Source organism: Sceloporus occidentalis, unplaced genomic scaffold, assembly GCF_023333645.1.
Source record: "Sceloporus occidentalis isolate IW3139 unplaced genomic scaffold, rSceOcc1.0.p SCAF_3, whole genome shotgun sequence".
Lineage (NCBI taxonomy): Eukaryota > Metazoa > Chordata > Lepidosauria > Squamata > Phrynosomatidae > Sceloporus > Sceloporus occidentalis.
In genome coordinates, this window is record NW_028316983.1 from 224,743,026 (window position 1) to 224,758,478 (window position 15,453).

General features: G+C 39.6%; 1 protein-coding gene across 11 annotated transcripts in view; it reads left to right on the forward strand.

Moving 5' to 3' along the window:
• LOC149317568 (oxidation resistance protein 1-like) overlaps positions 1-15,453 on the forward strand; it is a 340,865-nt gene that overhangs the window by 313,911 nt on the left and 11,501 nt on the right. For 7 of the 11 annotated variants that reach the window (XM_089517823.1, XM_089517825.1, XM_089517824.1 and 4 more), the window contains one exon: positions 10,105-10,185. The exons of the other annotated variants lie outside the window; for them this stretch is intronic. In XM_089517823.1, coding sequence (XP_089373949.1) covers positions 10,105-10,185 — 81 coding nt within the window. The remainder of the gene's footprint in view (positions 1-10,104; positions 10,186-15,453) is intronic. 11 annotated transcript variants of the gene reach the window in all.

The window sequence follows — 15,453 nt, forward strand, 5'->3', positions numbered from 1 at the left end:
TAGGTCTGCTAAAACCTTTTCCACTGCCACCTCGATCATTGTTAATTGTTTCATAAGGTATACTGGACACAGATTTTATTGTTTTGAGTGGCATGGCTGAATATGAAATTCAAAAACTTGATAAACATATCCAAGAAGTAAAAACAGACATATAATTTGATCACTTTTAATATTGTGGATCTTTCTCATCTGTGGGGATTCAGTTACAGGGGCCCCGTGGATAGAAAAAAATACAGATGTTCAAACCCCATATTATTCAGTGGGTGGTGACGTGCCTGCATCCATGAGCACACACCATCATTGAATAATATGGAGCATGGATAGCTGCAGACACTCCAATCTGCAGATAGCTAGCCTGTAGATGTGGCAGGTCCACTGTAATGGTATAGCCTTAAATGCCTGTTTCAACAGTTATTGCTGCATACTAGAGTGCATTTTTATAATGTTAGATAATCCCTGCTGCTTCAGATGGTGAGAATTTCCAAGAGCAGGACTATGTGAGTTCAGCTTCCTTTGGAGGAGGGATCTCTTGGATAATTTTGTCATATTTATGCACTTATGTGTGCATTTATTTATTTATTTATTTAATATCTTGCCTTTGTTGCAACATGGGATTCAAAGTGGCTTACACGGATTTAAAATGAAAATGCAGCTACAATTTTCATTTACAAATATGCAGGCAAAGTATAGATGGAGGCAAAGAACCTGGTGTTCCAGACTTTTATCTATTTTCCAAAGTTTCAGTTTCTTCTATTCAAGATGAAAAGACATATTTAGCTTTTAGGTAGGGTTGCCATAACCCTCCTGCCAGCGGGACATTCCGGTTTTTCACCACTGGGGGCGTCCCTGCACCGTTTCCTCCTTGACTGTTGGCCTGTTGCCAATCTGGTGACTTTCACACCAAAATGGGTACTTTTCAGAGCCTTTGGTGTGATTTTGGTGGTTGGTTTTAATGGTAATTTTGAGAGTTGAAATAAGTTCCAATTATTTTTATTCAATTAGGGCTATGTTTTATTGCCATATTAACATTATAGGAGTTTGACTGAATATTTGGTGAGATACGGGGGGATTTGGGGAGTTTTGGCCAAACGTTTGGGGAATTATCTTCGAGGCTTGTTGGCAACAGGAGGTTGCCAGACTCAGGAAGAGGAGCTCCTCCTCTGGTCCCCACGTGGACCGGTCCCAGCAAGGCAGCAGAGGGGAGAGGGCCATTTCCTTTGGCACCGAGGTGAGGAGGAGGAGGAGGAGGAGGAGGAGGAGGAGGAAGAGGTGTGTGGCCATTTTCAATATTTATTTTGCCCCTGTGTATTTTTTCTAACTATGACTGCCAGGGCTCAATACTCAGGAATTCTGGTGTCTGTGAGGCATTTGGCCTTCTCTGTCAGAGAGCTCTGGTGCCACAATAAACTACAATTCCCAGGATTCCATAGCACTGAGCCCTGGCAGTCAAAGCAGTGTGTTTTGGACACAGATATCCTCCTTTTGTGAGTTAATGAATGAATCCAGTCCCTAAGCCTTTCTATCTCTCTCACACACTGCAGGAGTAATAACCCACTTGAGACTGTTTTAACTCAATGCTAGGGGATCCTGGGAATGCTAGTGTTTGGGAGACATTGAGACTTCTCTGTCAGAGATGGCTCTGAGGCCACAATAGACTACAATTCCCAGGATTCCCCAGCACTGAGCAGTCTCAAACTGGACCATTTCCTCAGTGTGGATGCACCTGGGCAGGAATTCTAGGCACTGCAGTTCAACTACGTTTGGAGGGTTATGTGACTCCCTGTCAGAGATAGCTCTGGGGCCACAGTGTACTACAATTCCCAGCATTCCCCAGCACTAACCCAGGACAGTTAAGTCACTCTCGAACTGGATTATTTCCTCAGTGTGGATGCAGCTTTGGTGAGGAACTCTGGGCATTTCAGTCCAGCTATGTTTTATTTCTGCAGTGTATTTTGGACCAGAGACAAGGTGACCAGACATCCTCCTCCTTTTCGAGGACATGTCCTCTTCTGTCAAATTTCAAAATGTCCTCCATTTTGATCATGCCTAAGAAGCATGCATTTATATTAACATTTTTTAAAAATCATCAATTTTTTTTCCGCGTGTCCTCCATTTCTTTAAAATGTGTCCTACATTTGAAAATGTTGTCCTACATTTGTCCTACATTTGTCCCGATTTGGAGGTCTTGACTTACGGGACCCCTACTTTTAGGTGGAGAGGAATACATGTATCGACATTGAGGAGAAATATCAAATATTCATGCTGATCCGTTGATTAAAGGAATATTAATGGGTCTTTCTGAACCATTAGTTCAACTTTATTGACACTTTCAGCTCATTCCCAGCAATAGTGGTGTTAATGCTACTAAAAATTTGACTTCTGGCATATAAATTCAGAATGTGCAGGTGAAGACATTACACGTGTTTTAAGGATAAACAGTACTGAATCTCAGGCCACTTATTCCTTATCTTTCTGTGTGACTGCAAAAATTTTGTGCCCATTTTAGACTAATGGCTCTTTGTGAGTATGTGCACATGCTTGTGCACCCTCAAGTTACCTGCCAATTTACGATGACTCCTTGAATTTTATACTGTTTTCTTAGCCATTGAATACTTAGAGGTGGTTTATCAGTGTGTTCCTGTGAAAATACCTGATTTTTCCTGGTGGTGGTAGTATCCCATTCAGATACTAACCAGGACTGACCTTGTTTAGCTTCATGGTATTTTGGCCTTAGCATAACATCAGCACACAGAGAATGTGATTAGTCATAACTGTAGTTAATGGAAACTTCAAACCATCATTCATGTAGCTGGCTTGTTTTCTCTAAATGTAGTTCATATTAAAAGACAAACCCATGTTAGCCTGGAATATCAGTGGGCAAAGGATCTACGTTTGAGACTTAGAGTTCATCTCAAAGGTGCTACAAGATCACTTTTACTACTGATAGTCCATATTCATTAGATTCAAGGGTTCGGACCACATCTAGTAGTCACTCTGGAACAAAAGAAAGGGAACACCTAAGCATAGTGAGGGTCAGCCTTATAACACTAAACCATGTGTAAATCAAACTCAGGTGTTGAAACATGTGAGCAGTCCCAGTTGGTCCTGAACAGAGGGTGGTGGACATAGTCATGGATAGAATTAGCAGCAGTTTTTCTGACTAGCAAACCTCTAGGGACCATATAATTGTGCACCCATGCAGTAAAAACTGTCCAGGAGGGGAATAACTAGTTTAACTTGTTATAGAATTGTCAGCACATTTACAAAAGCAATTGGTGTACTTCAACGCAATAAAGCCTGTCCTAATAAAGGCTGGTTTTAGATTATATTGACAGGATATTAGCAGCTTTTCTGGGACTATATTCTAGATAAAGCACTAAGAAAAGAAGTACTATGCCTGATCTGGCCAAGATACATCCTCTAATACAGGGGTAGGCAACCTTTTTGAGCCGGGGGCCGGGTTGCTGTCCCTCAGACAACTGGGGGGCCAAAGCCAAAAAATAAATAATTAAATAATTTATTTAAAAAAATTAAATATATAAATAAACCAGGACAAATGTAGGACAAAATTTTCAAATAGAAGACACTTTTTTTAAAAAAATGGAGGACACGTGAAAAAATTTGCTGATTTTAAAAAAAAATGTTAATATAAATGCATGTTTCTGAGGCTTCTATAGACAATTGCCCCCAAAAGGCCCCGGCGGCAAGCGGCGGCAGGACCGGGCTGGGGCCGGTCCCAAGGCCTTGCTGGGCCGCATCCGGCCCGCGGGCCGCAGGTTGCCTACCCCTGCTCTAATAAATAGAGTGCCACAGTTTGTTTTTTTCAAAATAGCCTGCGGTATTTTGTTCTAGTTCTTGCTTCCTGGTTTGGCCTAAAAATAAAAAGATGATTTTTGTAATCAGAGAAGTCAAGAAAGTGATGCAGATTACACCATTTGTACCTGGAATGTTGGTAGCAATTTTCAGGTATTTATTTATGTTCAACTGTTCTGTATTTTGGATATTTATATAGCACTTGCATATATGAAGCTGGGTACCAAATGTTGTTATATGTGGCTTCACATTTTTTCTGACTTAACAGTGATCCTATGGCAGCCCTGCCACAGGATTTTCTTATTTATTTATTTATATATTTTATAACAATAATAATAATAAAATTATTTATACCCCACCTCTTTATACCCTGCTCTTCAGCCACAAAGACTCTCAGAGCTGCATACAAATGGTTAATTTTAAAGTTCCTTGTCCTTAGCCATATAGGCTAAATATGTACTTGCTATTGCCATTAACAACAACAACAACAACAACAACAAAACACTCCCCCCCACCCCCAAAGGCTAACTGCAATTCTGCAGCATGGCTAACCAATTAAGGGAGTCACAGTGCAGTAACATCTAGGGGACCACAAGTTATCCACCCTGTTTTATAAATACATAATATAAATATATTAATTGAATTGCTTTTCAGTGTTCAGTTGAATAATTCAACTTGAGCATCCGTGAATTTTGGCATCCACATGGCGATCTTGAAACCAAACCCCAGTGGATACCAAGGGCCCATTGTATTTGGGTGCTCTCCATTCGTGTGTTAAATTGGCCTGATCTGTAATAGTGTACATAGAAAATATTAGGTCTATCAGTTGTCCCTGGTTATGAAATCCAAGATTTAGAACTAGCAGTAATACTTTCAATGATCCTAGCATATCTGTGCATGATCACCTCCACTGTGGACATTATGTAGGAGGTATTTAGGATCTGTTGCTGCATTGAGGATGTATTTATATAAACGGTGGCACTAATTTTTTTAGACAAGAGAATTATGCCCTTGTAGACTTTAGCATTGAAAGATGCCCAGCAACAAAACTGCAATACAGGTATTTGTACATAAAGCAATATGGTCAGAATTAACTGTCATCTTGTTGGAGGCACTAGGAAAGTAAATAGTTATGAAAGTTAGTGATATATGATATTCCCACTGGCAGAACTGAGGAGCATTAAGCAGGGTTCCAACTCTTGTCTGTTCTGTGAGAAATTGAGAGAATAATACACCAAACATGTTTTCTCTCAGATTGAAGCCACCTTGAATCCCATTTTGGGAGAAAGGTGGGATATAAATCCAATCAACAAAATAAAGAATAATAGAAATTTCTGGGACCCATTGTTGAAAAACAAGTCATGCAGTGGAAAGTAGACTCTGGCAAGAGACAATTTCATAGAATCATAGCATTGGAAGAGACCACAAGAGCCATCTGGTCCAACTTTCTGATTTGTGAAGTCAAAAAATGCAGGCAAAACAATTCTGCAGCATGGCTTATTGAATGCTGTTAAAGATCTTCCTCTGTCTCTTCCAGAAAGAAGTTATCTGTTTAACTAGCATACATGAGTTAATGTTTCCAAGACTTCTTATTCTGTAAGATATTACTGGGATATTTTTGTTGTTGTTTTGATAAACAGAGAAGCAGTAGCAAGCCGAATCTGAAACTTGAGTTTGGATCCACGCCCTGCTTCTTTTGCTATCTTACTATGTTAGTTGCAGGCACTTGGCATAGTCTCTTGTACAGAGTTATACCAGTATATACATCTTCTAAAAATTTCTGTTAGCCAATTTTGTTAGTTAAAATTTAAGATGCATTTTGTAGGACCACTAAGGGAATTCAGCCTTATCACCCTTTTACCAAGTGCAGTAAAGTCCGAATTGCAATTTGTTGTCTAGTCATTTATAGGTAGACAAATTTTTGAAGTTTACCCAATAAATCGGTCAGAGATCATCATTTGGAATAAATCAAGAAAATCTGTATACAGTTATCAGAGTTTATTATTATTATTATTATTATTATTTATACTTTATTTATATAGCTCTGTAGATTTGTTTGCTTATATTTCTGTGGGTCTCAAACCATACCTGTAAGTGGTACCTTTGTGTAAATTTTTCCAGGGAATATTGTCCCAGGCATATTTATTAATGTACAGGCTCAGATCATGTAAACTTTTAGTGTAGCATTACACAGTTTCACACTCAACCATGCAGTAGGAGCCATAATATTGAGCTTACTTGTTGCACAGGTGTCAATTAGCTCCTTGTCTACTAAATCAAAAGTGTCAGAGAAACCTGTATATATGCCTCCCACAAGATAACAGTTGAAATCTAAGACCTGTTACAGACTGCCAAAATAAAGCTGCTTCGGGTCTCTTTGGAGGTATGCTATTTAAATGATGCATGCATCCTAAGAATCCGGAAGCTGCACCAAATCTGCACTCCAGTGCTTAGGAATGGAGTGTGGCTTTGGCACGACCTCTGGACTCTTAGGACCCATGCATCATTTAAATAGCATACCTCCAAAGAGACCTGAAGCAGCTTTATTTTGGCAGTCTGTAACAGGCCTCAGTGTCCTAAGGAGAATGAAAATTTATTAATGACAATAAATAAGCTGATTATGGTTATCTTAATACCCAGATTCTGAGCATAAAAAGTGCAGAATGAACTCAGGCTTGCTAGAGAGGTTAAGAACAATAAAAAAGAGCTTTTGTGGATATGTTTGCAGCAAAAGGAAGAAGAAGGAAATGGTAGGGCTACTGCATGGAGAAGATGGCAAAATACGAACATGGAACAGAGAAAAGGCAGAATTACTCAACACCCTCTTTGCTTCACTCTTCTCAGAAAAGGCAAATTAACTTGAGGATAATGGAGCAGAGGACAGAATGGGGCAATTTCAGCACGGAATAAGTAAAGAGATAATACGTGAATACCTGGTTAATCTAAATGAATATAAGTCTCCAGGACCAGATGAACTACATCCAAGGGTATTATAAGAACTGGCAAATGTAATATCAGAACCATTGGCAATATTCCTTGAGAACTCCTTGAGAACAGGAGAAGTCCCAGCAGACTGGAGGAGGGCAAACGTTGAAAAAAAAAGGATCTCAACAATTATTGTCCAGTTAGTTTGACATTGATACAAGGAAAGATTCTAGAGTAGATCATTAAACGGAGAGTCTATGAACATCTAGAAGGCAATGCCATAATCACAAAAAATCAACATGGGTTTCAGAGAAACAAGTCATGCCAGATAAATCTAATATCTCTCTCTCTCTCTCTCTCTCTCTCTCTCTCTCTCTCTCTCTAATTACCAGCTTGGTAGATGAAGGGAATGCTGTGGATATAGTATGATTTCAGTAAGGTCTTTGACAAGGTTTCCCATGACATTCTTGCAAACAAGCTAGTGAAATGTGTGCTAGACAAGGCAACTGTTACATGGATTTGTAATTGGTTGACCAGCCGAACCCAAAGGGTGCTCAACAATGGTTCCTTTTCATCCTGGAGAGAAGTGACCAGTGGGGCCCCACAGGGTTCTGTCCTGGGCCCAGTGCTATTCAACAGCTTTATCAATGACTTGGAAGACAAAATTGGGGGCTTACTTATCAAATTTGCAGATGACAACAAATTAGGAGGAGTACCCCATAGAACAGGATCAAAATTCAAAATGACCTTAATAGATTAGAAAGCTGGGCCAAAGACAACAAAGTGAATTTCAACACAGAGAAATGTAAAGTACTGCACTTATGGCAGAAAAATGAAATGCACAGATATAGGATGGGCAACACCTGGCTGAATGAGATTACGTGTGAAAGGGATCTGGGAGTCCAAGTAGAACACAAGTTGAACATGAGTCAACAGTGCGATGCGACAGCTAACAAGACCAATGCAATTTTAGGCTGCATCAATAGAAGTATAGTGGGAAGTAATAGTGCCACTCTATTCTGCTCTGGGCACCACAATTTAAAAAGGATGTTGAGAAACTGGAACATGTCCAAAGGAGAGAGACTAAAATGGTGAAGGCTATGGAAACCATGCCCTATGAGGAACGACTGAGAGAGCTGGGGATGTTTAGCCTGGAGAAGCAAAGGTTAAGGGGTGATATGATAGCCCTATTTAAATAGTTGAAGGGATGTCATATAGAGGAGCAAGCTAGCTTGTTTTCTGCAGCTCCAGAGAACAGGAGCCGGAGTAATGGGTTCAAACTGCAGGAAAATAGATTCCACCTCAACATTAGGAGGAACCTCCTGACAGTAAGGGCTGTTCGACAGTAGAACAAACTCCCTTGGAGTGTAGTGGAGTCTCCTTCCTTGGAGGTCTTTAAAAAGAGGCTGGATGGCCATCTGTCAGGTATGCTTTGATTCAGATTTCTTGCATGGAAGGAGGTTGGAGTGGATGGCCCTTGTGGTCTCCCCCAACTCTATTATTCTGTGATTCTATGATTCACAAAGACCATGCTGGATCAGAACAAAAGCATGTGCACTTCAGTGTTCTGGTCATAGAATTCATCAGCAACATTTCTCTGGAGCAGGGGTTCCCAAACCTTTTGACTCTCAGAGCCCTTTTTAGAATCAATTTCTATGGCAGAGCCCCTAAGAGGCCTACCCTATGTCTTACAAGTTAATGCTGTTTAGAGGTAGTGCTGATTTTGGTTTCTTATTCTTTAGTTTCATTCAATTTTCATTTCTTTCATTTTCCTGGCGCTTCCACTGACCACCTGCAAAAAGCTCCCCAGGGCACAAGTTAGGAACTCCTGCTCTAGGGAAAACAAGTGGTATATTGATAGATACAGTAGCATCTTCCCAGAGTGTTTGCCCCAGCCGTTGATACTCAGAAGCATACAGCTTTTGATATTGGAGGTAGTAAATAATAATAATAATAATAATAATAATAATTTCTATACCGCTTTTCCGCAGTGATCAAAGCGGTGTACATAGTAAAATTATTAAAACAACATAAAATTAAAACCACATTACATTAATTACAATATGCAATTAAAATCCAATTCATAGGTGTATGTAGTGAGAGGGAGAAAGGGGATCGAACATAACTTCAGTATACATGGGGGGAATGCTTGGTTAAAGAGAAAGGTTTAAGTCTCTTTTTAAACAGTTCAAGGGAGGTAATGAGACGGAGCTCCTCGGCAAGACTATTCCAATGCTTGGGGGCCGTTACTGAAAAGGGACTTCGAGCAAGTTCTTCCCGGTTGTTCTGAGAGTGCGGGGCAGATTATATGGGGAGATGCGGTCCTTCAAGTAACTTGGGCCCAAGCCGTGTAGGGCTTTATATACCCATCAAGCAATGATTGATTTAACCTCCACAAATTTAACTAATTTTCCTTTAAAGCCATTCATCAGGTTGTTGGTCATTTTTACTTTTTATAATAGTTTAATTATGTATTGTGTGGTAAACATTTTTTTGGTTCTCATCCATCCTGAAACTAATTCAGCTTCCTTGAATGGTTTAGGGTTCTTGTATTATGAAAGAGGGAGTAAACTCCCTCCCTCCCTCCCTCCCTCTGTGTGTGTGAGAGAGAGAGAGAGAGTGTGTCTCATTCTCTCTCTCTCTCTCTCCATTTTCCCACCCATGCATAATTTTTATGCCTTTGTTAAGCCAACTCCTTACTTGAAAATTTTCCCCTAAACTGCAAAGATCTCAAAACCTCATAACCTTTATGTGTAGTTTTTCCAGTCTATTTATCATTTCCTGGTTTTCTGCAACGTGTTCAAATCTACACTATACTTCTTTAGTGGTGGTGGGTTATTCGTACTCCACACAGTATTTTCAAGTGTGATCACACCATAAATGTATATAAAAAGCTTTATGAAATAGGCAGTTTCATTCACAGTTCTTTCTTAGCAATCCCTAATAGGAAATATGCCTTGCTCCTACATTTCATCAAATTAGCATTTATTCCCAACTAAAAATAGCAGGCAGTATTCATAAAAAGAAACAGTTTGGTGATCTGTATGTGTATATATTATTCTAGCAGATGTTTGGCTCTCTGCTATGAAGATATATCAGATCTCTGGTGCTATTTTGTTGGAAACGCTGTTGTATGTGTTCATTCTAAATTCTAAAGCTCAAATATATCTGTGGATCATTATCACTACAGTGCTAAATGTTATCTTCAATTTTAATTTTATTACGTTTCTGGTCTCTTTTTATATGTGCCTCCCTGCCCGTACAGCCTCTCCATACTCTGTTGTTTTTTGTGTGTTTTACTTATTTGTTCTGTTCATTTTTCTTTAACTATGAGTGGAATTATTGTCTCCCTGTCTCCACATTCAGGTAGTATCAGTGGCTGAGTATCACCGCAGGATCGATGCTCTAAATAGTGAAGAACTACGCACACTCTGCAGACGTCTCAAGGTGCTCTCTTCAGTAGTTAACCCCACTTGTTCAGAGGCTAGAACATCTTTCTCTGTAGTGTTGTCCATCAGGACTAGTTCATTATACAGTGGGTTTGTCTTTAACTACAATATGTCAAGAACCCAACAGAAAATTCCTTCCTTTTGGATTGCAGTGATATGGTTGAGTGCTATGGTAACATTTTGTGACAAGTTAGTTACTTCTAGAGCTGAGCCAAACTTTTTCAAGTTTCCATTTTCATGCTTCCAGATTTTGCATAAGGAATGTACTAGAATATTTTTCCCAAGTTTTTTTTTCATACAAATCTTAGATAATAGCCATCAGCCAGATAGACCTGTTGAAAAATTTTGAAGTGTTGCTCCAGGGAATTGTGCAGACCTTGAGTATCCAAAGGAGCTAGCTCAGGGCAGCTCTTGGCCATTGAAAGCAAAGGGATCTGGAGAATCACCATGTCTAAAAGGCTTCCTACCAAACTAAGCTAAAGCTTTTGCAAAGTCTTTTTTATATGACTTTCTCTTTTTTTCACAAGCTGAATACAAGGCTGAAAACAGAGCTTATTTCTTTTATCAGTTGCATGAGTCAACAGTGCGATGCGGCAGCTAAAAAGGCCAATGCAATTTTAGGCTGCATCAATAAAAGTATAGTGTCTAGATCTAGAGAAGTAATAGTGCCACTCTATTCTGCTCTGGTCAGGCCCCACCTGGAATATTGTGTCCAGTTCTGGGCACCACAATTCAAAAAGGACATTGAGAAACTGGAGCGTGTCCAGAGGAGGGCGACTAAAATGGTGAAAGGTCTGGAATCCTTGCCCTATGAGGAACGACTCAGGGAGCTGGGGATGTTTAGCCTGGAGAAGAGAAGGTTAAGAGGTGATATGCTAGCCCTGTTTAAATATTTGAAAGGATGTCATATTGAGGAGGGAGCAAGCTTGTTTTCTGCTGCTCCAGCGAACAGGACCCGGAACAATGGATGCAAGCTACAGGAAAAGAGATTCCAGATCTGCATTAGGAAGAACTTCCTGACAGTAAGGGCTGTTCGACAGTGGAACCAACTTCCTTGGAGTGTAGTGGAGTCTCCTTCCTTGGAGGTCTTTAAGCAGAGGCTAGATGGCCATCTGCTGGGGATGCTTTGATTTGGATTTCCTGCATGGCAGGGGGTTGGACTGGATGGCCTGTGCAGTCTCTTCCAACTCTATGATTCTATGGTTCAGACAATACTTTTCTCCCAGCTATTCTCATTTCCACCTTCCACACAACTTGGCAGGGAGTCTGGAAACTTCCACTTTTGATTAGTCACAGTTTATTGTATTATCCAGACCAACAGACTATATTTGACATTAATTTCAGTTGGTTTAAAACAAGTAAACTCCAAGTCAGAAACTGGTTTCTGAAGTTGGCTGTTTAAATTTAATTAATTAACATTACCCATAGTGCTATTTATAGATGTCACTGCAAATGGCACTTAACCACAAATGAAAGTTTGCAGAGACGTTATTATGGTCATAGAAGAGACAGAGGGAAACATGCAAGCATGAAAGGAGGCTAAATACATTTGTATGTGGCTAATATACTTCAGCACAAAATCTTATTGGAGTTGCTTAGTATGTTCTCTTCACAGCAAAAGAACAAGTTGTGTTTAATAAATTGTGTTGAGGATTTTCCATGGTCAGACAAGCTCCAGAATGTAGGAAGTTGCAGCTGTTACTGGCCAGCACTTAGGAGATGTGTAATTTAAGCAATGGGGATACACTATAGTATTCTGCCATGTATTTAGTTCTTGCCACACTCTTTCTATGGACCTAGATGTTTGTGCCAAGCAGTGGAACTTATGGTGAGATTTCTAAGATTATGCAATTGAAACTGTAATTCCATGTTACAAATACCCAACTGGCAATATTACTATCCACATAAAAGGGCTTTCCAAGCTTTGCACTGAATATAAACTCTAGAGTGGGAAAAGTGGCCCATGGGCTACATGTAGCGTCCAATCTAATTTTTGCAGTTTAAGCTCCCCAAAGTGATTTTTTCTCAGCTGATATTCTTCCCCAAAGCTACCACAAATGTTGTTGATGCACTCACACCTCAAGGCCTGCAACAGCATCCATTTTTAAAAAGAATGCAACATTGACCCCAAAGATGTTTAAAAAAGAAAAGAACCCAGAAGTGATGGTGTGTCACTTCTAATGTAACTGGGATAGATGGGTTGACCCATAGTGGATGCAGGGACAAAAATAGTTTCCTGCTCATCTCTTCAATGTTTGTATGTACATTTGCAAGAGGACACTTAGAGGAGAGTGGATTTTTCCCCCTTGTTGTTTCTAAATGGGGTTTGAATGCCAAGGAATCTGATACCATATGTGCTAAAGCTCAAATGTTGCAGAATCCTTGGTCTTTAGATTTTGTTGGCTCTCTGCTCTTGATTAGAAACTATCCTTTCAGGCAGTTTTCAAAGAAAATTCAGCTGATATGCATTAGAAGAGAGGGATATTATACAGTACTTTGAGGTTGTAGAAGCATCATACTAAAAATGGTTCTAAAAATTTCTGGTGTCAGAGACTCTCTTGAAAGATCTGAAAGTAATTGAGATCCACAAATAAAAAAAATTGCAAATCTTCCTTTGGAATTCATTAAATTATTTGCCACAATTACTTCTTTCTAGCAGGAGTTATATAATCTATTACATTTCTGATGGTTCAGAATAATAATAATAATAATAATAATAATAATAATAATAGGATTTATTTATATGCCGGCCAATCATTGGGAATCCGGGCGGCTTACAACAGAGGGGATAATAGACGGTTCCCTGCCCTCAGGCTTACAATCTAAAAGACACGACACAAAAGGAGAAAGGAATGGTGGGGGGGGGGGGGGGGAAGGGATCAGGTCCAGCATTCTTCTCTCCCTCTGAGGCCTGGACCAAGGCAGATGGACCGGAGGGAGGGCTCTTCTTCTTCAGGCTATCAAACAAACTTGGTTTCATACACAAAATTACTTTTAAAAACTGTATAAAAGTACCATCAGACTATGTGTATAAGGTGTGTATGAAACAAACATGAATTTTGTGATTAGATTTGGGTCCTATCTCCAAGATATCTTGTTATGTATGTACTGTTGCCCCTCCGTTCTCACGGACTTGAGATCCACAGTCTTCAGTATTCACAGAGGGATGATCTCCGTTAATTTCAATGGGGCGTGGCCCTGCAGCACACGCTTGCACACGTTCACAGGCACTCATCCCATTCAGGAACGGATCCTCAGTGAAAACGGAGGGCCAAGTGTATATGTAAATACTAGTACTGTATTCCAAAATCCAAAAAATAAAATAAAAAACTCTAAATCCAAAAAACCTCTGGTCCCAAGCATTTTTGGATTAGAGAGAGTCAACCTGTACTAAATTTTGAGCTCACATCAGTTAATGACAGAGATCAGTTCCATTTATTCCCCTTGCACGAGCAGTCTTTCAGGGGGCCCAGCTACTCCTGATGCTGTTTACTGGTAGAAAAGAAAGGGAACAGGGCTATAGTTTAGACGAGAAAGAAGTAGTTGGTTTCGGCTTGGAGGGAGAAGAAAAGGGTGCATTCACAGATGAAGTGGACCCTCCTTTCCTTCTCCTGAGAGCCCACAACCAGTGCATCTTCATTGTCTGAGTTGCTGCCTTTCTCTTGCCACTGATCATCATCAGCAGCCCATCCCAGAGCTTGACAACTGTTGGGAGAGATATTTTAGATGGAGCACTATGGGCTAGCCACTAGAGAATAGCTCCCAGCTCCCCATCTAAAATGAGATACGCTTGTGTAAGCTCAATTACATATGTGTGTATCACTAATAGGATGCTGCCCAATGGAAAATATATTTTTTAAAAAACTTTTGAAATTTTAGTCTTCCAAGAAGAGATTTTGTTTAATAATGAATATATGTAAACCAAAGGAAAAGAGTGTACGTATTAGAAAATGAACACCTCTGTAGTTCTGACTGTACAAATGTCAACAGAGTGGTCCAGTAAAATACCTCTTGTCAAAGACTGTGAGCTTGCTAATCATTGGTATGGAAGCTAAATAGTTTGTATTTTCAGACGTCTGTGCTGACACTGCAGAATCATCCCAGTTGGATGGAAAAACAGATAATTTTTTTTGTAGGGAGGGGGAGAACACTGGAAGCACAGTAATAGCATTCCATACTAGGTAATAGGAAGTTAGGTAAATATTTGGTGTGATAAATAGTTCTACTTTCTGCTTTTCCAAAGAGCATTTACTAGATAGATGGTAACTTTTCAAGCACCTGCAGAGTTGCCAAAAGCCAGTTTCTACCCATATGCCTACCTAGTGCCTACATCATGCCAAAGTCCCCAGACCTCCTTAGAAACTGGTAAATATTTTTCAAGATAATTGTTTACCATTAGCAATTTTCAACCATGGGAGGCTTACTGGATGGCCTTCAAGGCAGATGGGGAGTTGTGAGGCAAACCCCCTTTAAATAAAAAAAAAAGCAGTTTTGAGCTCTTGTGTGTGGGGGGGAGGGGGGATGGCCTAGAATTTTGTAGGGAGACTGGGCAGTTTGGGGACTTTACTGTGGGACCTCAAGGTCCTTTTGTGATCCATGAACTGCACTTTGTTCACCCTTACCTTAAAACACTTAAGGCTCCAGAAACAGATCAGTACAGCAATGATGAACTATAATGAAATATTTTGGCAGGAAAAAACTTAACAAATTGGAATCCCAGTTTGAAAAAAAAAGTTAGGAAACACTATTTAAGAGAAAGTGCCTGATTAGTTTTAACTGTAGTTAATGTTACTGGTCAGTAACATTATTTGAGTGTGAAATGGGGGCAGCCAAATAGGCTCTACAGGGCATATAAACTATGCACCCAAATCTGTAATTAGTGTAATTATTGATAGTATAAATAGTAAGTAATAGTGTAAATATTCATGTTAGCTTTTCATTTAGGTTGATGAGATAAATGCACCTTGTCCTTCATTCTGATTTTTTTTTTCCATTCGGTTTGTAACAGAATTCTATGTTTAGAATTGTATATGTTACCTTTGTTGCCACTTTCTCCTTTTAAGAAACGGGGGAACAAAACTTTTCTTTATAGTGGAATGGATGAGCATGTTCACATGGAAAATTGTTTACTTTTTTCCATGCTTTATTAAGCTTATTGCAGACCTATTTAATAAAAAGGCATCAGATAGAAAAATGCATTCTCTTATTTATGATTCAATACACCAAAGCATTCTGGGCAGATCTACAGCTTTGAGTTGCCCCATTG